We start from the raw sequence: 27,324 nt of genomic DNA, 5'->3' as shown, positions 1-27,324 counted from the left end.
CACACACACACACACACAAACAGAGTGAAGATTACAATTAGAGAACAACCTATAATTTCCTAAATTTCAAGGTCATTGCTAAGCAAGCCCTATTTAAAATTATCCCAACAGGAGTAGAAGGGCAGCTTTCTAAGCATTTAGTTTTTTTTTGTATTCTGAAACACAGTATAAAAAAACATATTGAGATATTTGAAAAATAGCTCTTATCAAAATTAGACAACGCTTAAATTATCGGTGTTAATCTGACACCTATTTAACTGTCAGCATTCATCCATTTTTCGCTGAAAGTGCAAGATGGTGGGCCACTCTAAGGTTACTGAAACCCTACAACAGGAGATTGTCCAGATGAAAGCCAAAGGGATGACACTTTCAGCCATTGCAAGAGAAGTTGGTCATTCCATTTCTCAAATATTGGTCGTTCAGGTAAAACAAATGCACAAGAAGATAGGATAATACAGAGATTCTCAATGGGGTATCAGTACAACACTGCAGCTGGAATTGCTTGCTCGCTGAAGAGGGGAAGGATCTGTATTAGCATGTTTAAGAGAAAGTGAAGTGATGTGTAGCCAAGTATGGAGTCCCATATGCATTTAACCCATCCAAGTGCACACCACAGTAGTGAACACACACACACCCAGAGCAGTGGGCAGCCATATTGCTGCAGCACCCAGGGAGCAATTGGGGTTCAATGCGTTTCTCAAATGTCTCACCTCAGTCGTGTTATTGAAGGTGGAAGAGAGTACTGATTATTCACTCCCACACAGACAATACCTGCCGGACCTGAGACTCAAACCCACAACCTTCTGGTTACAAGTCTGACTCTCTAACCATTAGGCCATGACTGACCCCTTACAGTTCACTTTTAAGAGAAGTCAAACTGAAAACACACTCTGCTGTGACCAAGCCTCTCTCTAATCAGCAGCCAGAATCAAAAGGCTAAGCTCATCTTTGCTGAGGGTAGCATGTTGTGTGGAGAGAGGAGAACTAGTCCAAAGTTCACTTTAGTGATCAGAGCAAGCTTTATTTGGGTCAGATGGGAAACATTTTGTTCACCATCAAACTGTGTGCTTAAAAAAGTCAGTGAAATGTGCAGGAGGAAGTGTCATTTTTTGGGGGATGTTTTCTGCAGCAGGAGTTGGGCCTCTTATACAGCTACATTTCAGAGTGAATGCAATTGTTTATTAGAAGCTCCTTCAGCAACATGCAGACTTAAGGTGGGCTCTTCTGAACAGTAAACAACCAGTCACCAAATGTACCCTAGTAACCACATCACAAAGTAACATTTACACCTTACTATCTGCATATTTGCTGAATTGAGTTTAATAAGATTAATTGTGGACTTTGGGTGTTGTGAAACAAACAGAATGATTTTGCACAAATGCTTTGGGGAAACTTGAGTAAGAATGAATTGATGAACAATAACAATTATGAAAAAAAAAAAAACATTGCCAGTAGGTTTGCTGTCATTAAATATGAACTTATTTAACTGTAAATATTAACTTTTTTTAATTACTAACTGTTTATTGAACCGTTGTATGAAATAAATACAAACAGAGGTGTTTTTGTAAAGCAGAAATCAAACTGTGAGTATTCAGGGCAGGAATGGAAAAAACACCTACAACCTCAAGCTATTCATAGACACACAGAGACACCTCATAAACAAACATCAACCACAAACGTCCAGCAGTTGAGACATTCTCATGCACAACCTCCACTCAACAAATAATACTATGTCTGTACAGAATGAAATGAGTATTTTGCATCTATGTTTTGCACATTATGAATTGCACACATAGTTTTGAGACTTGAAAGGCAGAGCTCACCCAAAAATGAATTTATCATCTCATATACTCACCCTAACGTCATTCCAACCCCATACAACCTTTGTTAATCTCCAGAACACACATGACGTTGTGTTTAATATTCTCTCATCATTTTATGTCCATCTGTTTAAAGTCCACACAACCAATCTCTTCAACCTTCAAAAAGTTTATAAAGACATTGGGCTTTTATTCACATATAAACATTGACTGATGCACATATATACAACTTATCAAATATAAACCTGCATGCTTAATGTGCAAGAAGTACTGACGATCATTTCTGCACATCAACCAAGTCTTTATTTACTTTGGACGCTACAAAATAGACATTTAATCGATGGGCAAAAAAGGTAATAGAACATTATAAAGAAAATGAAAAAAAAAATGTAATTCTTCTTTTTATTATCTGTGTTTTTTGTTCTGTCACTATCATTCTGTTGCACTGTTGAAGCTTCTGTCACGAAAACAAATTCCTCGTATGTATAAACATACCTGGCAATAAAGCTCATTCTGATTCTGATTTGTTTTCTGAAGATGAATAAAAGTCTTGTGGTTGAATGTGGTGCATGTGGTGATTCTCACCAAAACTCAACACTAATACAGAAGTTTAAGTGAACATACAGCAGGATCTGGTACTTAGAAAAAGTTTGATCATCTTCTCATGGTGACAGGCGCATACACCACATGATCCTCCTCTTTAACATTCTGTAAAAAAAAAAACACATCACACAAGATATAATAATAACAAAATTATAATAGTAGAAATGTGGCATTCATAAAATCTTTATCTTCCTCCTACTGCTAAGATAACATGAGGCAAATTTAGATTTGAGATCAGATTCTCAGTGGTTTTCAGATTATACATTGGACATCAAGTGGTGATGAATTATTGGCAAAATTATTAATCTAAATGTTCTTTTAAAAAATAAGGGGTACTATTGTCTGTCACTAGCACAGTACTTTTTAAAAGGACACATTTTAACCTTCTTTGTGCCTACAGAGTACATATTAGTACCCTAGAGTACCCTCATAGCACTAAACAGAAGTTGCAATAGTATTTTCTTGACCAATTGTGATGTATATACGAGTGGAACAGCTCTTGGTTTTGTCTATCAGGAATTAATTGGATGTTTGTGGTTTGCTGTTGGTGGATCTCATGTGACTGACAGGTTATTGTCCAGCACTTGGGCCAGTAAACATACCATAAGAGGAGAGATCTCATTAAAAAAATATATTAAAAAATGTCAACTTTAATTTCTTGGTAACTGTAAGGTAGTAATATGTACACTTATGGTACTGCTGTGAGTGTACAATGAACTGGACAGCCCTAATAGTATGCAAAAAACGATGCAGGTTCAATAGGGAAATTGACCCTTTTTAAAATGCATAAATTACAGCAGAAGTGTGGCCCTCTTTGAACAGACCTGTGAACCATTTCTTTGGTTTCAAAGTTGCATGTGAAATGCTCACTTCAATGGTTCACGTGAAGAATTTCACACAAGAATTTCTAGCCTGCAAGTTATGTGGTCTGGTATGTGACATCTTGATGCAAAGTGTTCTTGACATCTGACATCTGTTCTTGACATAGTATTGACATAAATTGTGAGGTTTTATTTTCCTGTCAAATAGTTTTACTGCATGTTTCTGCTAAAATAAATATATACTTATTTACTTTTATACTTTTACTAAATTCTTTTCTGAACTTCATATCTATTACTTCACATATATATATATATATATATATTCACACTGAATGACAATCTTATGGCTTTCAAACAAATGAATTGACACAGAGACTAAATACAGATTAAATGATCGTACCGCTTGTGTTTTTCTTTTGTAGAACGTTGGCTCAGCATAAGTGATCATTTCTTCACTCGTCTGAACTGTTTAAACAACAATAGATGCATTAAACAGTCAATCTTAACTAGATCTGTTTCTTTACAACATCATTATCAAGACTCAAATGTTAGCATAAATACATACAGGTCCTTTTCAAAAAATTAGCATATTGTGATAAAGTTCATTATTTTCTGTAATGTACTGATAAACATTAGACTTTCATATATTTTAGATTCATTACAACACAACTGAAGTAGTTCAAGCCTTTTATTGTTTTAATATTGATGATTTTGGCATACAGCTCATGAAAACCTTTCAAAAAATCTCAAACAATTAGCATATTTCATCCGACCAATAAAAGAAAAGTGTTTTTAATACAAAAAAAAAGTCAACCTTCAAATAATTATGTTCGGTTATGCACTCAATACTTGGTCGGGAATCCTTTTGCAGAAATGACTGCTTCAATGCGGCGTGGCATGGAGGCAATCATCCTGTGGCACTGCTGAGGTGTTATGGAGGCCCAGGATGCTTCGATAGCGGCCTTAAGCTCATCCAGAGTGTTGGGTCTTGCGTCTCTCAACTTTCTCTTCACAATATCCCTCAGATTCTCTATGGGGTTCAGGTCAGGAGAGTTGGCAGGCCAATTGAGCACAGTAATACCATGGTCAGTAAACCATTTACCAGTGGTTTTGGCACTGTGAGCAGGTGCCAGGTCGTGCTGAAAAATGAAATCTTCATCTCCATAAAGCTTTTCAGCAGATGGAAGCATGAAGTGCTCCAAAATCTCCTGATAGCAAGCTGCATTGACCCTGCCCTTGATAAAACACAGTGGACCAACACCAGCATCACTGACTGTGGGTACTTGACACTGGACTTCAGGCATTTTGGCATTTCCCTCTCCCCAGTCTTCCTCCAGACTCTGGCACCTTGATTTCCGAATGACATGCAAAATTTGCTTTCATCCGAAAAAAAGTACTTTGGACCACTGAGCAATAGTCCAGTGCTGCTTCTCTGTAGCCCAGGTCAGGCGCTTCTGCCGCTGTTTCTGGTTCAAAAGTGGCTTGACCTGGGGAATGCGGCACCTGTAGCCCATTTCCTGCACACGCCTGTACACGGTGGCTCTGGATGTTTCTACTCCAGACTCAGTCCACTGCTTCCGCAGGTCCCCCAAGGTCTGGAATCGGTCCTTCTCCACAATCTTCCTCAGGGTCTGGTCACCTCTTCTCGTTGTGCTGCGTTTTCTGCCACACTTTTTCCTTCCCACAGACTTCCCACTGAGGTGCCTTGATACAGCACTCTGGGAACAGCCTATTCGTTCAGAAATTTCTTTCTGTGTCTTACCCTCTTGCTTGAGGGTGTCAATGATGGCCTTCTGGACAGCAGTCAGGTCGGCAGTCTTACCCAGGATTGCGGTTTTGAGTAATGAACCAGGCTGGGAGTTTTTAAAAGCCTCAGGAATCTTTTGCAGGTGTTTAGAGTTAATTAGTTGATTCAGATGATTAGGTTAATAGCTCGTTTAGAGAACCTTTTCATTATATGCTAATTTTTTGAGATAGGAATTTTGGGTTTTCATGAGCTGTATGCCAAAATCATCAATATTAAAACAATAAAAGGCTTGAACTACTTCAGTTGTGTTGTAATGAATCTAAAATATATGAAAGTCTAATGTTTATCAGTACATTACAGAAAATAATCACAATATGAACTTTATCACAATATGCTAATTTTTTGAAAAGGACCTGTACAATTATATAAAAACACAACTGCAATTTTTTTCATGTCTTTTTTTATTGTAATTGTGTCTATTAATTGATTAAAATATTTAGAGTATATTTTTTCATATTACTTGTTTGAAAGCAGTAGGAAACACTTACCTTTTCTGTCATTTTTTCTACATTTCTTGGAGATGCAGCACATCACGACTGCAGCTACAACCAACAGAGATCCAGCAGCAGCAGCAGAAATCAGCACTATGTTAAATGAAGGTAGCTTCTGACCTGTAATGAACAAAATGAGCCATTAGTGTTAGTGAATCTGTCAGCCTGATCTATAACAAACACTATGAAACACCAGCACTATATATAACTAAGAAATCATCTAAGTCAATGTTAATATCAGCTCCAACATACCTGGACATGGCCAACAAAGTTCACTGATGTCCAGATGTGTGGTCTGGTTTCTGATGGGATTGTTGAGCACACAGCTGTAGGTGTTTTTATCCTGATATTCCACCTCCAGAGGTAGAGAGAGACTGATGCTGAGATCAGACACACTGATGCTGGACAATAAACTGTTTCCTTTGTACCAGGAGAGAGTCACATGATCCACATTCACCCCTGAACACAGCAATGAACAATATGATGATGATGATGAAAGATTTTGTGAACAATCTCTAGTGATGTTAGGCATGGGCAGACGAACTGAAAAACATGAAAATAAAACAGAAATATAAACAGTAGTTCAGCTCAATCATCAGCATTGGTGGCATAACGGTGATTATCACAAACAATATTATGACTCATCCCTTGTTTTCTTTTAAAACTGAAGAAATGGATGTTACGGTAAGGTGTCTACACTGGAAGTCAATGGTGTCAATCTGTAAACATTAAATATTAAACTCTTTGTAGTTATGTCTAAATTTACAAATAAAAATACAACTTAGTCACTTGACAACACAACAGCATAAACCTTAAAACAATTGAAAAAAATATGATTCAAACATATTCAATTAATTGATTAATCAGTTAATCAATGAATAGACTAGCTTTAACAGAAGAATTAATGGGCTTTTATCAAATTATAAGCTTCACTTTTCTGCTTTTGTATCTTACAACACCTCATTGATTTCCGTTGTAAGCACCTCGCTGTAACCTTGCTTCTTTTTTCTTTTCTTAACGAGTCAAAATTATTTTTGTGGTAAGCAATCTTATGCCATAAATCATGTCCATAATTAGTTGAACCCAAAATATTCCTTTAATAAAACAGGAATATGCTCAACACTCAACAAATTATGTTTCTCACCATAGACAGAAATTGTATGGTTGAATTTTTTTAATGGCCGTTTCATTCCACTTATATGTAGTTCATAGAGTCCTGCGTGTTTAGTTGTGATGTTTATGATGGTCAAAGATCCAGTTTGATTGTCCAGCTTCAGTCTGTCTCTGAATCTCCCATCAGGAACATCAGATGTGGAGACGATTCCAGCAGCTTTACTGATTTTAGCTATCATAGATTTTTCAGCTACAAATTTCCACAGTATGTCAGCACCTTCATATGTTTCAGTATCATCAGTGTGTAGAGTGACAGAATCTCCCTCCATCACTGACACTGACTCACCAAACACACCTGATGAACAAACAGATTTTACACCGATTAATGTTGGTTTGGAAAGCCTGAAACCTTTAACAGCAGCAAAGGTACCAAACAAAATGAAAATCAACATATGAACAGACAGACATGTGTGAATCAATAATTGTATCTTTAACATCTTAAAATAAATATGTAACACTGCATGATAAGTTCATTACAGATGGGTAACACTAAGTTTAATTCTGCTAGACACCTTCAGTTGCTTCATATTTTCATATTTCCCTCTTTATAAGAGGCTCACTGAAAAGAGACCTGAATCCAAAGTAGATCTCACAATGATATCTGTGAATTTTCAAAAGCAACAGCAGCAGAAACCTTATTTATTCAAAATGAAAATAAACAAAGCAGTAAAAAGGCACTTGTAACTTACCAATCAGACAACACAAACAGAGCAAAAGTGTGTGAAACATTTTCTTCAGTTGTTCAGTGACTCTGATCTAATAAGACTACCTGCTGAATCCTCCCCTGACAGAGTTTGACCACCCTGTTCACACACATTCTGAGCACATTATGATTGTGTGTGCGCGCATATATATATATATATATATTTGCGCACACACAATTTTTCACAGATTTATATATATATATATATATATATCATATATACGTGTGTGTGTGTGTGTGTGTGTGTGTGTGTGTGTGTGTTTATTTTGGAAATTTAAGTTTTTATTTTTTTTAATTGATGGTTTCTGAAAAGTAGTTTTTGACTGTTTCAAATATGAGAAAGTAGGGGTATGGACAATTGGATTAGTCACCCTAAATTTAATGATAAACCTTACAGATTTTAAAATAATTTCATGTGTGACAAGCAGCTCAGCATCTCTGTCAAACTGAAACCAGCTGTGGTCTGATTTTCTTCAAAAATATGTTTTGATCTGTTTGGTAGACAAGTAGCTTCTGTAAGAGAATGGACATTTTGATGTGTGTTTGGTTTGTAGGTGAAGGGCTTCTTCCTGTCCTGCTTTTATGAACCCCACAGTCTGTCTTCCCTCTCACACAGAACATCTTTACAGTCAAAGAAGAAATGCTTCTGTTCATCAATGTATCTTTAATTGATTTATTATTAATTTTTCATTAGAATCCTTTTATTAATCTTTCTTTAATGGTTGGTTACAGTGTTGTAACAGATGTGATGAATTACACTAAAGGGAAAATTAAAATGTTTCTGAAAAAGTTTTTCTAAAGAGGGAATGGTGTTATCAAAAGAAGCTCTGTTTTATACTTTAAAGCAAGGTTGAGCAATGTGTTTTTTGGCAGTGGCTACTTGCACTGTGAAAATAGTCTATGTTCTTAGCAATAGATGCTATTATGGCCTCATGCTCCATATGTTCAGGTCCTATGGATCTTATTATTCATTGTCCTGCCTTGTGGTCTTCTAATGGACCAAAATGTCTTAAATGTTTAAACAAAGCAAGTTAAAAAAAAACAACAGCAAACAAAAAAAAATAATAATCCTCTCTTTCTGAGAAAGCAATTTGCACTTATAATTTTTGAATATTACAGGTCTCTAGCAGTCCCTTATATTTTGACATCCCTTCAGGCATGACACCAAACAGTCCATATTTGCTTAAGTTCCTTAATCAAGTGTCTTGTGTAAGAAAAAGGGGAACCATAAATAAATAAATACATCTTCAAATGATTCCTAAGCTGTTTGTAGCATGCAGATTCACATTTTATGCCAGATGGTGGAGTTAATGTTGGAAAGGTAAATTGTTAGTCCAGTAGATGGCGCTCTATTATAGTATGCATACTGACTGCAGTATAGACACTTTATATTGATGAAGTAAGATACTAGTCAATGCAAAGTCCTTTCTTTACTCAGTTGTTTAATCTAAGCTCTTAATAGCTCTCAGATTCACTTCATAACTATACAACAAGATTAATAAATGAAAGGACCTTCATTCCAAATTGATGTTGAAGTATGCAAACTATGTTTGGTGGGGCAGGCTGACTTCGTTAGTGTTTCTGGAGTTGGCTGTTCTCCCAGCTGATTAACAATTGGCAGAGAGAACTGTTTATATTAAAGAGATACTCCACCCCAAAAAGAAAATTTTGCCATTAATCACTTACCCCCATGTCGTTCCAAACCTGTAAAAGCTTTGTTCGTCTTCGGAAAAGAGTTTAAGATATTTTGGATGAAAACCGCTTGTGACTGTCCCATTGACTGCCAAACAATTTTTACGCTCTTTTGTATCAGACGCACCTCACTGATGCGCTGTTTTCGTTCAAATCAAAGCGTGAATACACGTAGAAGATGTATCCATGAGGCGTGGCTGACACAGAAGAGCGTACACACTTTGCGTCCAGGGGATATTCTCAAAAATAGCGCTACGGTGACGGCAGAGGAGACAAATTGTTGAATTATTATTATTTTATTTTTTTTGTGTACAAAAATGATTCTTGTAGCTTCATAACGTTACGGTTGAATCACTGATGGCAGATGGACTATTCTGACGATGTCTTTCATACTTTTCTGGGTCTTGACAGTGTTAATTGTTCGGCAGTCAATGGGACAGTCACAAGCCTCCCGGTTCATCCAAAATATCTTAAATTGTGTTCCGAAGACGAACAAAGCGTTTACAGGTTTGGAACGACATGGGGGTAAGTGATTAATGTCCACAACAATTTAGCTATTTGTAGAAAGAAAAATTCAAACAATATCTTTACAACAAAAGAAACACCATTTTGAGGTGAAAATTCTGGATAGAAAAGAGAGGTGGTTTGAAAGAGGCGTAAAGGAAGCAATTCATGTAAAGGTGGAGCGTCGCTCTTTGAATAGGGGAGGGGGTTTGAGACACCATCTGTCCCACACCTATGATGCTGTGCTGGAAACGGTGCCACGACGCTGCAAGGAGAGATTGGTGTGCTCCATTCGGAGAGTAGGAGGGGCACCATCGTGAGCTGTAACACCATCTACTCTGGCATGTGTTACACATTTAATCCAGTAGTCATATGACATATGATACAACTCTATGTGTTTTCAGCGTCAAAACATGGATTAATTTTCACATTTGGTCAAATTTCCGTCATTGGTCAGCAGGAGGCGCTTTCACTTTAGAAACAAAGTGGATTCCTCGGTAACGACTGCACACATAATAGCCAGAAATGGGCAGCACTGGATTTAGTTGGTTAGATTTGTATTTTGTTATGTTCTGTTTATTGTCAGAGACATAGCTATGTTTATTGTGAGATGTAGTAACTATAGCAACCGCGGCGCCCATTGCCCTATGTTGCCAGGAACTACCGTGAAACGTATAGTTCACATTGCAGGCTAAAGTGTCCCAAATCCAACTTTTTTTGCCCAAATGTGACCCATATATGATTTTCTTATAACAGTCTGAACAGCACAAATCCGATTTTTTCAAATCAGGCCCAGGCCACTTTCATATGTGGTCCTAAATCGGATACATTTCCGATGTTTTGCAATGCGACTTCAGTCTGAATGCCTGTCGCATGTCGCATTTCATGCGATTTTTACGTCATTGAAATGTGACAGACTTCACAATTCTGCGCTAACAGGATCAGCATCCATTTTTATTTCCGCAAACACAGTGCACTGCGTCTGACGTCACGTCTTCTTCTGCGCATGCGGGTCACTTCAGGACCATATACGGTTCACACATGAGACTGATGGCAGTCGCATTTAAATGACGATGTGAAGAACAGCGCAAAAAAACGGATTTCAGCAAAAAATCCGATCTGAGCATTAAGACCTGCGGTGTGAACTAAGTCTTAGGTAAGGGTGACAGTTAAGATTTTTGTTGCAACACTCTTAAATGCCTTACCTCAGGGAATTTATTTCTCCTCAGGGATACCCCTAAGTCAAATTACTTAAGGACTACCAATTATGGTAAGAAACTACCAATTATGGTAAGAAATAAAGATATAAAATGGATGTGCGGACAGACAAAGACTCAGATGCGGCGGCTGTCATCTCGGCTTTGTTGCTGTGGTCAATAAAGTCTTATTTTGATATCTGGAACTCTGCTTCTAGAGCTTTATGGACAAATTTGAGAAGACCATCGTTTGTTTCCACAACAGTAGTAACTTAGTAATTAATAATAATAATAATAAAGCAAAAAAAATAAAAAAAATTCTTACTTTTAATTGGCTAAGAAATCAAGTACACTGCTGGGCAATAACCAATAATTTGTATTCTATAATATATTTTAATGAATGAATGAAGCATTTCAATAGACCTTTATTGTGTATTGCTGTACACTCAAAGCACTTCACAATCATATGGGGGGATATTTCCTTCTCATGCTGGCGGACACATACTCTACTACTTGATCCTCTTCTTCAACTTCCTGTAAAAAACACATCACAAAAGACACAATAAATTATTTTAAATACGAATAATAATAATAAAAATGTATTGCAGCAATAGTAGCAAGAAGTAGCCTGAAATGAAACATCTCATGAATGAATTTGTGTCAGAATTCAGTAGCTTGTTGGATTGCGTTTTCTCTTTTCTCCTCCCTTTCAAAGATAATGAGTCTAGGCCTATTTATTGTCATTTCTTCTGCACAATTGTTTAGTTTTTAGTCATTTTTCCCTGCTATCTGTGACACTTTTATTATAATCTTGCACTCTTTTAGTGTTTTCTCAGTTGTTTTACAAATGTATTCCAGGTCAAATGACTAATTACTTGCTAAAACGTAATATGTAATGCTATCCAGCACAATATGAAAGTTAATCTTCTATTATTTTTTAGTTAATCTTCTATTATCGGAGTCTTGTTCTGCTTGACCGTAAAACAACACAACCTTTTTATTCCCCCACTGGTCTCACATATCAACGTGACTTACGTTTTTCACCCACTGCCCCCTAGTGGCTATATGTATGAACTGCATAACATATATAACACTCATTATGAATTTATATTCAAACAGCTTGAATATTACATCCCCTTTCTTTGAAAACTTTGACATATTATAGCAGAAATCCAACATTACAACTCAGCAATTATTTAATTAACATAACGCAACGATCAATATAAAACTATACAAGCCACAACTACATCAACGGTTGCAACAATTAACATAACTTTTTATTTTATTTTTAGGGCAGCGATCCGCCTACACCCTTTACAATTATAGATCAAGGACGACTCTGGGTTTCACTTCATGTCCTGATGTGGTAACATAGCGTGGAGCAGCAGTGTTTTTGTGTCTGTCTGCCAAGGGTGATCCAACGGCACTGTGTGTTGAGTTGTTGAAGACATTCTGGACTCAGCATTGACAGGCTGTGCTTTATCTTGCAAAAGGTGATGACGATTTCTTCGTAAAACTTGGCCTTCCACAGTGCATACATGGTAGGACCTGAAGGTGTCCGCAGGCTTGATGACTACAGCAGGCTTCCAGCTCCCTGAATCCTGAATTCGGACATGGTCTCCAGTCTGTAGTGGTGTGTGCAGTTTTGCTGACCTGTTGTAATACTTTTCTTGGTACTGTTGCCTTTGTTCACGTCTAGCATGAACATCTTTTACACATAAAGTCTTGGGCTGTAGCTGTCGGTTGGTGATGGGGAGAATGAAGCGCAATCTTCTGCTCATCAGCAGTTGGCTCAGTGATCTGAAACCATCCACTGGGGTGTTCCGGTACTCCAGCAGGTTGATATAGGGGTCTTTCTTGTCTGCTTTCGCTTTGTCCATTAGTGATTTTGCAATCTGTACTGCCTTCTCGCTCAGCCCATTAATTTGTGGGTAATGTGGCCTACTTGTACAAAATCCCAAGCGCGAGCAAAATTCTCAAAGTCTTTTGAGCTGAATTGAGGCCCATTTTTTCAGGGATCCCATGTGCTGCAAATATTTTCTTTAGTTTCAGGATCACTGCCGCAGCTGTGGTGTTCTTGAGCTTCTCCAAGTCAAGGTATCTGCTGTAGTAATCTACCACCACTATGTGGTCTTCATTATTCCACGTGAATAAATCAGTACCTACAGTCTGCCATGGCCAGTTTGGGATAGGATGTGAAATGAGAGGCTCTTTTGTATTTGACATTCGACGCTCAAGGCAAATGGAACACTGTTCGACCATGCCAGCGATCTGTTTGGACATGCCAGGCCAAAAAAAGAATGTCTCTAGCATGCTGTTTGGATTTTTCCATTCCCATGTGGCCTGAATGAACGTGTTTAAGAATCTCTTCTCTCAACAGCGTAGGAATTACGATCTTTTCTCCCTTGAAGACCATCCCGTCCATCTCAGATAATTCATCCCTGTGGTTCCAGTACTCTAGGATGGCTGTAGGGCATCTCTTTCTCTCATTAGGCCAACCTTCTTTAATCACTCTCCTTAATGTTTACATTTGCACATCTTTCTCTGTTTGCTTCCGGATACTACTGAGTTTTGTGTCACTGACTGGTAGAGCACTGAGTACAGTATGGACTTCACTGAAATTGTTATCCAGGCAAGGCATCGATTTTCTTGACAATGTGTCTGCTACTGGAATATTCTTGCCAGGAACATGCACGATGGTAAAGCTGTACTTTTGCAATTGCAGGATCATTCTTCAGGATCAGCCTTATTAAGATCACGTGGATCCAGACATACTCTCAGCTTGCCAGACGAATGGCATTCAGCGCCAACTTATATAAGATTATATATAAGCAGTTGGCTCTGGCCATTTTGGTGGGCTGAAATGCCATTTGTTTGTGCAGCTACAGAAATATGAACAAATCAGGTTTCAATATTCAAGGCAAACAGGAGTTTTCCCATGTTTTTGTTTGCCGAATCAGTTCTGTCTTCCTCCTGTGCCTGGACTGTATTAACAACAATACAGGTGAGTTTTAAACAACATAGCTTGCATTCCTATATAGAATTATGATTCAAATGCATTATTTGTAATATTTAAATTCCTGACCTGTTTTTCTTCATTTCCTGCAGTAGCAGAACATCCTAACTACAGCAACAATCAACAAAGATGCAGTAGCAGCAGAGACCCAGCACTATCCTGGCGAATGAGAGTGTGAGAGAGTCTGGGGGAGTGGTCCTGTAAAGGACAGTCAGTTTTGGGGAATGTGTCAATCTTCAACAAAAGAGATCAGGTCAGTAAATAACCACAAATATCAGTGCTGCCATACCTGCACGTGTGACAGAGTTTGCTAATTTCCAGATGTTGATTCTGGTTGCTGATGGGATTGTTGAGCACACAAGTGTAGGTGTTTTTATCCTGATATGTGAAAAGTGATTAGTGGCCTGCATAAAAAAAGCCTTGAACATAAAACAGGACAAAAATATAGTTGATGACTAGACAATAATTTCATTCTAGACACTTCTTTGTGAAGACAGTGGCATATAATACAGTGAAATATTATATTCTTTAGCCATATAAAAACAGTTGTAATATGCGCGGGTGAAATTTACCCGCTGGCAATTTTAGGTATACAGCGACCCCTGGCGGTTATAGTGTTAATTAGGGTTATATCTATACTCAGTGGCGGCACAAAGTAATGTAATTTATGAATAAATATAGAAAAAAGAGAAAGTTTTTTTTTTTTTTCAATTCAATAAAAACTACGTAATAGACCACATATTAGCCATTTTTTTTTAGGTTTTTAATGTTTATTTATCAGTGTTAATGAGAGTGACACCGGTCACGTCAGCATTTGACCCTTCTATAGTGGGTGGAATGCACAAGCTCTTTGCAAATTGTATTTCCATTGTATTTTTCCATTCTATGGGAGTCAATGGGGACCAGCAACTGTTGAGTTACCGACATTCTTCAATATATATATATATATATATATATATATATATATATATATATATATATATATATATATATATATCTTTTTTTTTTTTTTTTTTTTTTTTTTTGTGTGTGTGTGTGTGTGTTTAACAGAAGAAAGAAGTTAATGCAGGTTTGGAACAAAATGAGGCTGAATAAATGGTGACTTTTTTTTCTTAATTTCGGAGTAAACTATTAGCCTACTTTAATACCATCTACCATCTCGCACTAGCAGCTCAACATCTGAGTCAAACTGAAACCTTCTGCGGTTGGTTGTCTCTGGAAATGTGGTTTGATATGTTGGGTGAACAAGCAGCTTGTAGGTGAGAGTGACCATTTAGTGTGTGTATGTTTAGTTTGTAGGTGAAGAGTTCATTCCTGTCCCTCACACAACTGCTTTAGAGTCAAATAAAATATTGAATTCATCAAAAACTGTCAAATCTGGGTCACAGGTCTAGTTTGACTGTTTTGTTGTATTCTGTATTTTTATTATTTATTTATTTTTTTACTTAAACTATCGTGTGAATCATTATTTCCCATTATATTGTTTTGTTTTTACAATAACTAAAATAATAAACTACCATTTAAACTCAACAGTAGTCTTCATTTTATTTTATTTTTTAAATCAGCCTACTGTAACGTTTATACTGCAAGTTGAAGCATCTTTCTATTCTATGCTACAGCAATCCCACAAGACATTTAGAAGCACTTGTGTGATGTGATTAGTTTAGTATTTAGTGTTGCTTAAGTGAATGCATTGCAAAAGATCATTGCTAGGCTCATAGCTAGCCTATTTTCATTTTGCAACCTGTTGTTTACTCTGCTGAGTAAATTTACCATGTGGGCTGGGCGGGGGGGGGTGGGAGAAACGAAAAGAAAAGGATCTTTCACCAGAGGGACCTAATTCAAGTATGAACAAGTCTCAAAAAGCTTGGGTTGAACTCATTCACAGCCCGTCATTAAAATACACACCAGTATATTTAAAGATATAGCTTGCTAGCACACCAATAACATTACCTTATATGTTTATTATGCCCTGCATGGTGATTAGCAGAAATCGTGGTCACGTCAAGGCTAGGATGACCATATTTTGATTACCGAAAACCAGGACACTCGGCCCGGCAATGGGATACTCAAATGATACTCAAAGTTTACTCAAAGATGCCTTATTAATTTCAATACATTTAAACTATGCCTCCTCTGTATGGATATAAAATTGTTGTATTACAAAATACTATCTATAACCAAAGACACACATTCAGATAGGCTTCTCAGAGGTTACTCAACATGTTTTATTATGACAGGTTTCAAAAATATTGAAGGAAATAATGTCTCTTCTGTATTAGAAAAATAAATAATAACTAAAAAAAATATATATCCAAATTGAACAAAAATAGCTCTCACAAAAAATAACTAACAAAAAATATTTTAATCTTTAGTTTTCTTCTTCCTCTTCATCCTGTTTTTCTTCCTCATCCTCCTTGTTTGCTCATCTATATTTTGCTGTAGAGCAGCTTCAGTGCTTCACGTGTGACTTCAACGGAGTGGGGCGCTAAAACACCATTCACAATAGCTTCGGTCTTAGTGCGGGCACTGTTCAACTTTTTGTCAGAATCTGGGAATGCCTTTTTTAGCAATGCACTAGTGCAATCCATGGACCTGTAGCTGTTGTGGTGTTTCACTGTATGAAATGACAATGCACCCTCTGCTGCATTCACAGCATCCTCAGATTTCCCAGGTCTCACAAAGAACTCCGTCAACCTCTCACCTCACACAGTTTTTTTTATGTTTTTCGGTGTCCATGTGAGCTTTGAGATCTGTGGCACCCCCATTGGACACCGAAACATATGTGCCAGGTTAGCACACGGTGCACGCAGCCTTCCACTTGTCCCGACCGGGAGAGTAAGTGGGGAATTTATTCTGTAACTCATTGGTAAATGTGTATTTGCGCTTCGGCATGTTGCAGGCAGATGTGTTCAGACTCGTTGTGAGTTTAAAGAGAGCCGCGCACACGGGATTATGCAGCACCGCAGGTGCAGGGTCCCCTAGTGCCCTAGTTAAAAAAACAGCCAGAACGGCCAGGACAGGACGTGAAAACAGGACATGTCCTGGGAAAACAGGACGTTTGGTCACTTAAGGCAATATTAATTATGAAGCACTTGTTTCATCTAATTCCCTTATCCGTTCTGTGATACAAGAAGCAAAACACTACACAAAAAGAAACTCCGTCGTCGAGTTTCTGCACATTTAGCACCGGACAGGAAAGTGAAAAGCGTGGACAGGATAGGAGGGGTGCGAATGGAATTCCGAGCGCTGCTGAGGCGAAATGGAAACCCCGGAGTGGATCTGGAGACAGCAGACTGATTAATGCACTCGGCGTGGATTTCAATCCGCGCTGAGTGCATTAATCAGTCTGCTGTGTCCAGATCCACTCCGGGGTTTCCATTTCGCCTCAGCAGCGCTCGGAATTCCATTCGCTGCAGTAGCCTTGGTAAAATGGGCACCTTACAACCCCCCAAACCCCCCCCGAAACCACCTCCACTGTGTGCTCTTCCCCGAAGTGCGTGCTTTCATCTGGATCACACCTTGGCTATTTTTAGTATCTTCCATAGGGAGGCTCCTGGATTACTGCTTTCATCTTTAACTAAAAAGCTGTCCACTAAAAGTTGTTAAAATGAAGTTTCTCTTTTATTCGCTTGCAGTGATCATGTTTTTACTCGACCACGGTAAGACCTTTATTTATTACAAGTTACAACCACTCTTCCGACCCCAGTTTCTGTGACCGTAGGTAGGCTCTGTTGTGACAGATTATGGTTAAAGTGACAACAGCGTCTACCACAGTCATACAATTCGTGTAACGGTGTTGATAAAAGCAACCGAACGCAGCTGAAAGGCAGTCTAGATCAGTTTCAGTGACCTTGTAGCCTAGAATAAGGACAGACAATAACAACGTAGGCTATCATACCTTCAGTAAATGTTACATCAGTGAATAAACTCAAATGTGAATAACTTAAACATAGGAAGATGGGACTAAAAAAATAAAATTACTGTTATCTGAATAGCATTTTTTTTTTTTTTTTTTTTTTTATGAATACGGGTATGTTTCTCAAAATCTTCATGATGTCTAAACAAATCATCCACAGCTATATTGTAGCAGTGTTGTATTGTTTGGTTTATATTTCTGTTGCAGGTGCATCTGGTGTTGGATCAGATGAAGTGTCAGTGATGGAGGGGGATTCAGTCATTTTTCACACTGGTGTTGAAACAAACCAACAGGAAGATATTAAATGGTATTTCATCGACACTCGCATTGCTCAAATCAATGGACATCTCAGTTTTATCTGTACAGATGTTCAGTGTAATAATGGCACTGAGAGATTCAGAGACAGACTGAAGCTGGATAATCAGACTGGATCTCTGACCATCACAGACACCAGAACCACAGACTCTGGAGTTTATGAACTGAAGATCATCAGTAGCACCAGCAGCAGTGACAAAATCTTCAAAGTTATTGTCCTTAGTGAGTCATTAATGCATTATGTATTTTTTTATTTATTTAATTTTATAGTTAAACTCAGATGGAGATAATCTCTGACCAGCTGATAATTATCTGTTCAAATGAGGATTCAAAACAAAATATGTAAAATGTGTTTATAAGCACACACCATGCATTATTTTTGTAATCAAAAGTCAAGAAAAGGCTTGTTGCTTTCATCTTCACTGTTGTGGAGTTTGCTGTTATTTTCAGCAGAACGATCCTCCAGCAGCTGTTGCTTTGTGTTTCAGCTGTTCCTGCTAAACGTGATGAAGTGAAGACAAAGGAAGGAGAATCTGTCTTTTTAGATTCTGGTGAAACAAGAAAACCAAATTATGTGATGGCATGGTTTTTTAAAGACACTGTCATCACTCAAATGACTGGTGATCCCAATAAAACCTGTACAGATGTTCAGTGTGAAGATGGTGATGAGAGATTCAGAGACAGACTGAAGCTGGATCATCAGACTGGATCTCTGACCATCACAAACACCACAATCACAGACTCTGGAGATTATAAACTGCAGATCATCGTGAGCGACAGCAGCTTCAGCATCACCAGAGTGAAGACATTAAATGTTAATGTCACTGGTGAGTAGACTATAATTTAGTCATTCAATGTGTTTTCTTTGAGGAATAAAAAAAGTATTTTCTTTTTTTTTTAATAAGCAACTGTTTGGTTGTGGGCTGTTTAAGAAAGCAAGCTTTGACTTTATAACACGTTGACTAATGTTAGTCAAATGTAAACAAATATTATCAGTCATTTTTCCTGTGAACATTGTTTTCTTGTTGAATGAAGTTTCCTGTTGAGTTCACAGTGATGTGATGTAGTTTTAAATGCTGTTGCTAAAAACAACAGATGTCACCATTTATCAGTTAAACCAATATCATACAACTGATGACCGAAGTAGAAAGGTGTAAATATCAGTCAAAGATATGGTTAAATACTGGATGGGTCATCATTCTCTCGGTTTCTCTTTAGCTGTTCCAAATTCAGGTCTGTCTTCAGGCGCTGTAGCAGGAATACGTTTTGTTGTTCTGCTGGTGGTTGCGGCTGTAACTGCTGGTTTGATGTAAAGTTCCCATGGGAGATATAGAAGAGTATCACCGAATGTAAGTATTTCATACAGCGGATGATTTACTGTGGGGAGAAACAACGGTAATACTTTATAATACAGGTGCACAAACATGCATTAAATAATGCTAAACTAATGCACAGATAACCATGAGTTAATTAAAGAACTAAACCATTTTATTAAATGATTACTGCATCAGCTACTAATGAACATTCTATATGATTCATAGATTAAGTAATCAATAAATTGTTATTACTTAAATGTGTCAATGTATTAATTCCCTATAATAACATATTATATTAACTAATGATGTAAATTCATATGTTAATTATCACACTGTGTCGAAGCCATGCCTTTCAGCTTCCAGTTGTTTGCTAATAATTTGCAAAGGTATCATTATGTTACTACTTTAAGTAGCATATTATTGTTAAGTAATATGTCATTGTGGTTATGGATTTTGAATTAGTTAGTTAGTCATGTGCCTCAACAAGTAAAGTAGTTGTTATTTAATCATATAGAGTGTTCATGAGTTGCTGATGCAGTAATTATTAATAAATGGTTTAGTCCTTCATGAGGTATACATTAACTCTATTACGTTATTACATTATCTGTGCATTAGTTAAGTATGAATTAATGAATATTAGTGTCATTAGTCGTATTGTAAATAGCTACCGAAACAACTTTAAAGTACTAGTGGTTCTTGTAATTAAATGTACACTATGAATACTTTTTTGTAATTTATGTTTAACACCACTGAAGCAGATATTCACCAGTGATGCATAGTCAAAAAAAAAAAATTAACTCCAATTCAACTCAAATTAAATAAAAAAAATAAAAAGAGTAGAAAATGGCAATACTGTAGTTTTAGATGCGGTATTGATTGAAATCAATAGTTACATTTTGTATTATTGGAATACACAGTCGATGACAGTTTGATGCAGTTATAGACACTGTTTTAAAGGGATACTCCACACCAAAATGAACATTTTGTCAATCACTTACTCCCATGTCGTTACAAACTCGTAAAAGCTTCATTCGTCTTCAGAACACAATTTAAGATATTTTGGATGATAACCGGGAGGCTTGTAACTGTCCCATTGATTACCAAACAATTAACACTGTCAAGGTCCATAAAAGTATGAAAAGCTTCGTCAGAATAGTCCATCTGCCATCAGTGGTTCAATCTGAATTTAATGAAGCAATGAGAACACTTCAAAGAAAACAAAAAAACTATTTTATTCAACAATTCATCTCCTCTGTGTCAGCATAGCGCCATTTTGGAGAATGTCCACTGGACGCAAGTAGTGATGGGTCGTTCTTGAACGATTCGTTCATTTTGAACGAATCTTTAATGTGACTCGGGAAGAACGAGTCGTCTCGGGGAGTGATTCGTTCAGTCGCGCATTGCACAGCATTCTCGAGTTTGAGTCGTTCGTTCATCACGTGACAGCCCCATACGCTTAACCAATGCAGCCTGAGCCGGAAAGAGAATTGATTAGTTCGTCTATATCGAGTCTTGGGTTTGAGTCGTTCGTTCATCACGTGACAGCCCCATACGCTTAACCAATGCAGCCTGAGCCGGAAAGAGAATTGATTAGTTCTTGATCGAGTCTCGGGTTTGAGTCGTTCGTTCTTTTGTCACGTGACCACTTGCCGGATCAGTACATATCAAATAGGCTACCATAAAGTAAAACTGTATTTTTTGTATGTTGGATCATATTTAAGAATTATCATAAAATTATCAAAATATGTGTAATAAGCATTTTCCTAGAAATAAAAATGGTCTGTTCATTTTTTTGAATGCAAACATGCCTTAAAGCATGTTCTAAAATATAGCCACAGTGTTATTTTAAAGCTTATTTATTTTTTATTTATTTAAAAAAGGCCTAGCTTGTTGTGCAGTATTTTGTTTTAGTTTTTTAAGGCTCTGTGGCTTTAGTATATTTTAATTTTCTTGTATTTTTTATTTAAATAGTTTAAATTCATTTTGGAATAGTTATCTTCTTTGCTATAGCTTTTTCTGGCACAAAAATAAACAATAAAAAACAATTCAGGAGTGTGTACAGAGTGTTAATGTCTAAAGTGTCATATGTTACAAAAGTATAGTAAGTAACACTATAGTCCAATCTAAAGGGTTAACTCAAAAGACATAAATACAACAAGGTATTGTATTTTATGAAGATTAGACAAAAAAATAAAAAATAAAAACAAAGCATAACAAGTCAAGTCTGCTTTATTGTCAATTCTTCCACATGTACAGCACACACATACAGAGAACTGAAATTGCGTTACTCTCAGACCCTTGGTGCATACAGTTAACATTAAACACTGACAGTAGACGTTCAAATACAGATAATACAGTTTAAACATATGTACATACAACTATACAAATGAGGACGTTTGTAGAAAAATAAAAAAAGAGATAAAGTGGCGTAAGGCACATGGCAGAATAGATAAGAGTGCAAACCAGTTAAAAAAACAAAACTCTGCAGATATATGTGTAGTGCAAGAAGAGGTTAACCAACTCGTTATTATCTTTATTACCACATGGTGTTATGGAAAAGAACCATGTGACAGAAATTAAAAGCAATAATTTGAGACCACAAAAGCATCACATAACTGTAAGAGTAAATAATAATACTAATAATTCTAATAATAATAATAATAATGACTATGCACCCGTTTGTAAGGAAGGTTGTAAATTAACTAATTTCGCTGTCCAAAACTGTCACGTCACGTGACAAAAGAACGAACGACTCAAACCCGAGACTCGATATAGAAGACCTAATCAATTCTCTTTCCGGCTCACGCTGCATTGGTTAAGCGTATGGGGCTGTCACGTGATGAACGAACGACTCAAACCCGAGACTCGATATAGACGAACTAATCAATTCTCTTTCCGGCTCACGCTGCATTGGTTAAGCGTATGGGGCTGTCACGTGATGAACGAACGACTCAAACCCGAGACTCGATAAAGACGAACTAATCAATTCTCTTTCCGGCTCAGGCTGCATTGGTTAAGCGTATGGGGCTGTCACGTGATGAAGGAACGACTCAAACCCGAGACTCGATATAGAAGACCTAATCAATTCTCTTTCCGGCTCACGCTGCATTGGTTAAGCGTATGGGGCTGTCACGTGATGAACGAACGACTCAAACCCGAACACTTGTCAGATAAGAGGTGGTGCGCTAATCATAGACTAAAGACCCAGGTAAACAATTAAGTAATATTTTCTGTTTCTTATAGCATAGTTTTGTATTGTTTGTAGTGTGATAAACGTTTGCATAAGTAGTAGATGTGTTTGGAAAGTAACACATAACATTTGAATTATATTTTGCTAAAATGAACGAAATGACTCGAAAAAAGATTCGTTCATTTTGCTCAAAGGTCCGAGTCGGTAAAATGATCCGAACTTCCCATCACTAGACGCAAGCAGTGTGTCAGTCGCGCCACACGGATTCGCTGTTTTCATTCAATTCAAAGCGTAAACAAATGTAGATGTGTTCTTGTGTTGTGGCTGACACAGAACAGCGTACGCTGATGTCATCTAGTGGATATTCTCCAAAATGGTGCTATGCTGACACAGAGGAGATGAATTGTTGAATAAAATAGTTTTTTTGTTTTCTTTGTGCAGAAAAAGTGTTCTTGTTGATTCATTAAATTCAGATTGAACCACCGATGGCAGATGGACTATTCTGATGATGCCTTTCATACTTTTATGGACCTTGAAAGTGCAGTTTACTATGCAGTCAATGGGACAGTCACAAGCCTCCCGGTTTTCATCCAAAATTTCTTAAATTGTGTTCCGAAAACGAATGAAGCTTTTACGGGTTTGGAACGACATGGGGGTAAGTGATTAAAGAGAAAATTTTAATTTTGGGGTGGAGTATCCCTTTAAGTATTTTGGAAAAGTGTTTGTGTAACTGACACATCAATTACTTTTATTGCATGAATCATTATTTTTGAATGAATTATTTTTTTTTATTATTTTATTTTTTTCAGGTGGATGATGTTAATAAAAGCATTGCTTGGGACACATGAGGACGAGGCTGCCTACAAAAAAAAACAATGTAACAACATTTATAATTGTGATACTTCCAGTGAAAGAGATGCTAAAGAGAATTAAGAAATGAAGGAAAGAAGAGGATCCATTGAAACTCTCTTCAGAGTAATTGTGTCATGAGTCCAGGATTTCAATTTCAATTTAAAAAATGATTTTTGCTAGAATTATTTCATGAATTAAAGAATTTAGCCTTAAAGGTGCTGCATGTAAGTTTATGACTCTACTAAAGCATAAAAATACCATAATATGTTTGCAGATATTTAAGAAACAAGCTAAGCTAACATCCTTGTTTATCTGAAAAACAATGCTACAGTCAGTTATTCTCCTTTGAAAATGTATTCTCCTTCGCCCACTTCCAGTTTACCCAATTGTATTTTGGCACCCAGGTTGCCAGTTGGCAGAAAACACAGCGTAGGCCTATTTCATTTAATTAATCGTCATGTGCGCTCATTCCTGTTGGTGTCGTTAATCTGGCAACCTGCGTGTTCATCAATAATTTGGACTGCAATACCTAGTCAATCCTACATACAGCACCTTTAAACAGTATATGAGCAATAATGTAAGAAACAAAACAATGCATCACTTAGCAATAGATCAGTGCTTGATGTTTTCAGTATATGCATTTATCAAAGCTGCTGAAGTGTTCTACTGGAATAATGAGCGATCATCTCTTTCTTATACTTTGCACAAAGATATAATAATGCTAATCCGTTATTACATAAGTTATTGTGTTTTACACAATTACCTCACCAAGAAGAGCATTATGACAAAACAAAATCACTCCTCACACATGCTTATTCTGCTCTTCATGTTTCTACTGGTTTTGACTGAAATCATTATGTTACTAATGTAGTCACTAACAGCTACACTGCAACCAACACCAGCCTTAAGATGCCTCGAAATTAAATGATTTATATTTAAGTTGGTAAAATACTTTGCTGAGATGTTCAGTGCCTTTAAGTGGAATGCTGTGTTAAATGATTTTTCTCTGGCACTGAGAACCAGAAGGGCGTAAGTGACATTTTTGGTGAAATGGAGATATATACATCAAATGAAAGCTCTGTCATCCATGAGTGTACAAATTTGTATTATAAACAATTGAAATCAGTAAACAAAGTCAGATCAAACTGTGGTAAATTTTTTTGTTTTGGCTCTCCTGTAAAGCTGGTGAAATGTCACTTGCGCTCTTTTGGTTCTCACCCCTCGTTATCTTCCGTGTTCCTTTTTCTTCTTCTTTTTAGAATCGGTCTTTTGTTTGAAGCTCATTTTAAATATGTAAATGGACTGCATGTAAGATATATATATGAATCAATAAGAACTGGACACAAATGTTTGTTTTCCCAATCTCAAAACCCAAAAGCACCTTTACAAACCAAATGCAAACTTTTTATTGAAAATGTAATCTATTAAATAGCTGCTTCTTTTCTTTCTTCATTTTTGTTGTTTTTGACCAAAGAAACACACAATAAATATATTGGAATCTCCAACTTTATACAGACATTGCATTTTTGAGGATGAAAAATTTATCTGAATGTCTGTGATCATTTCCCAGTGTAGGACTCTAGCATCAACACAGAAGCACAAGAAGAGCAGCAGCTCGAGGAAATGACATCACAGTTCATTTACATGACTTTTTAAACAGCTGAATGAGCAAACAGATGCACAGCTGCAAGGTTTTGAAACTTCAGACTTCATTAAAGGAACAGAAATAGTCTAAAATATTTCATTATTTTCTTTACAAACTGCAATCATATTAAGTTATAGCTGCAAGCAGCGATTACTGGGGTTCAAACATTTTAGGTCACTTAAGTACATATGAAAAAAGACATTACATATTATTTAGCAAGCCTGTAACCACCTAAATCAATTATTAAAACAGCATTTTTTGGCAAATTCAGGTAATTTACCATCGAAATATGATGTTTTTTTAACATTTATGTTGTTGCTGGCTGTTGCCGATCTCCCTAAAACTTTGCATGCTTGTTTAGAATCACCTAACACATGTGTTTGTTTTTCAGATTGAGCAAAAAACCTAGTACTAGTTCATAAAAGTAGGTCTCAGCTTTAAAATTTTGTCATAAAAAAAAAAAAAAAAAAAAACATTTGTGGCTCTTTAACCCTTTTATTATGTTCCGGGTTGTGATAGCAATCCATCCAATTTGTGATTTCTGTTGCTTCTTCAGTTCCGCCCGCGGCGATGATTGTGCCGCCGTTCGCGGCCTCCATGCCTCCATGCCACGCCGCATTGATGCAGTAATTCATGCAAAAGGAGGCCCAACCAAGTATTGAGTGCATAGAAATGAACATACTTTTCAGAAGCCTGACATTTCTGTTTAAAATATCCTTTTATTGATCTTATGTAACATAAAAATTTTCTGAGACACTGAATGTTGGGTTTTCATTATCTGTAAGCCATAATCATCAATTTCAAGAAATATGAAATATTTCTGTGTAATTAATTTATACAATACAGTATATGGGTTTCACTTTCTGAAATGAGACACAAATATTGACATTTTTCACGATATTCAAATTTTTTGAGATGCACCTGTAGTCTATAAGTGATAGTCAATGTAATTTTTTTTTAAAAGTTATTCAAAACCCACCAGATGGCGCCAGTCAATACTATAACTAAAAATGATGCCAGTGTAAATGTGAGTCAAAATGGCCCTACTTACCTGCACGAGCAGAACAAAACCACTAGTTTCAAGACCTAGTGTGTTAAAAGAATGTTTAAAGGGTAACGGAAAGTATTCTGTGTTAAATTGAGTTTGTTTTTATTATTGTTATAACACAATGCAATCCGTATTCAGTTCTATATTTATTTAATGAGTAGACATCGATAGAGACAGAACACAGTGAAGGGTGAGATCAATTTTAATAGGCCCTAAAGTTAATTTCCATGTGTCATTATGTTAAAAATAAACAATAAACAAACAAAAAAACAGAATAACTCTTCAATGTGACTAAGAAGCTACAACAAAACAGAAAGATGAAAAACATCCTTGCAGAGAATAAATGTGAACTAAGACGTGTGAGTCAGGGGTCCGACTGAGTTCAAACATTTATTTGAACATTGCTGATTTTTCATGGCGATATTTGCATACACGGGTTCCTTTGATTTCTGCAAGGAAACACAAACTCAATCAGAAACCTGCTGACCGTTTAAAAAAAACATTTATGAAAAATTATAGAATTTTGCATCAAATTATCTCAGAATTAATATTAACTTGAGCACCAACATTTATAAGACCTTATTAAAGGTGGGGTATGCATTTTTTTTTTTCAAAAACGCTTTAGAAAACAAGTCGGGCTGAGTACCAAAACAAACTTGGAGCCAATCAGCAGTAAGGGGCGTGTCTACTCATAGTTGCCAAGTCTGAGTATTATACGCGACTTTGGGCTTCTTTGTTTGAAAAGTTGCATGAAAAAATCCCTGGTCGCAGGTTGCTGTTTTTTGGGCTTATTTAAAAAATATATGGTTGCTTGTCAGGCCTATTTATCTGTAGGACAGCATGTATATTTTCTAGCAGCAACCGTAACAATAAATAACTGTATATAAACACACAAATATAAGAGAGGCTGCTAACTGCAGGGCCAATGGGTGGAGTTAGAGGTGGAGCTGGACTATGCTCCACCCATCACGTCCAGAGAAAGGGTGCTGGATGGCATTTAGCTCTGCAGTGAGCACTACTTGCAAAATAATAGTCTAAAAAGTTGCAGAGTACAACTGCAAATGTGAACGATACTGTAAACAAGTGTGTATCCATATACAATTTTGTTTAGCTAAGCTTAAGAGGATTTTCCGTTCCACTTTGTTACTTTTCCATTGTTTTTCTATGTTGTTTATCATTATTATATGCAACTATGTTACTTCGCGTGTGCAAT

General features: G+C 36.8%; 2 protein-coding genes across 3 annotated transcripts; one reads left to right on the top strand and one right to left on the bottom strand.

Annotated features, from left to right (window-relative positions):
- Nucleotides 1-2,103: 2,103 nt before the first annotated feature.
- On the bottom strand, nt 2,104-7,539 carry LOC306875090 (uncharacterized protein). The gene is made up of 6 exons (XM_079425492.1): nt 7,405-7,539; nt 6,687-7,010; nt 5,795-6,001; nt 5,540-5,662; nt 3,645-3,709; nt 2,104-2,528 (listed from the first exon to the last, which is right to left on the bottom strand). The coding sequence occupies exons 1-6, from the start codon at nt 7,442-7,444 to the stop codon at nt 2,475-2,477; spliced, it is 813 nt and encodes a 270-aa protein (XP_079281618.1). The 5' UTR covers nt 7,445-7,539; the 3' UTR covers nt 2,104-2,474.
- A 9,658-nt stretch (nt 7,540-17,197) lies between these two features.
- On the top strand, nt 17,198-25,515 carry LOC306875097 (uncharacterized protein). 2 transcript variants are annotated; one of them, XM_079425501.1, is made up of 5 exons: nt 17,198-17,488; nt 17,953-18,282; nt 18,549-18,887; nt 19,279-19,409; nt 23,376-25,515. In XM_079425501.1, exons 1-4 carry the CDS (start codon nt 17,437-17,439, stop codon nt 19,371-19,373), a joined length of 816 nt encoding a protein of 271 aa, XP_079281627.1. In that variant the 5' UTR covers nt 17,198-17,436; the 3' UTR covers nt 19,374-19,409; nt 23,376-25,515. The 2 variants fall into 2 exon arrangements, with proteins under 2 accessions (XP_079281627.1, XP_079281628.1); XM_079425502.1 differs by lacking the exon at nt 17,198-17,488 and adding an exon at nt 17,628-17,859 and having other exon boundaries at nt 23,376-25,150.
- Nucleotides 25,516-27,324: the final 1,809 nt, after the last annotated feature.

Source organism: Barbus barbus (genome assembly GCF_936440315.1).
Source record: "Barbus barbus genome assembly, chromosome: 9".
Classification (NCBI taxonomy): Eukaryota; Metazoa; Chordata; class Actinopteri; order Cypriniformes; family Cyprinidae; genus Barbus; species Barbus barbus.
Note: the sequence above shows the minus strand (reverse complement) of the source record. Positions and strands in the feature narration are given on the sequence as shown.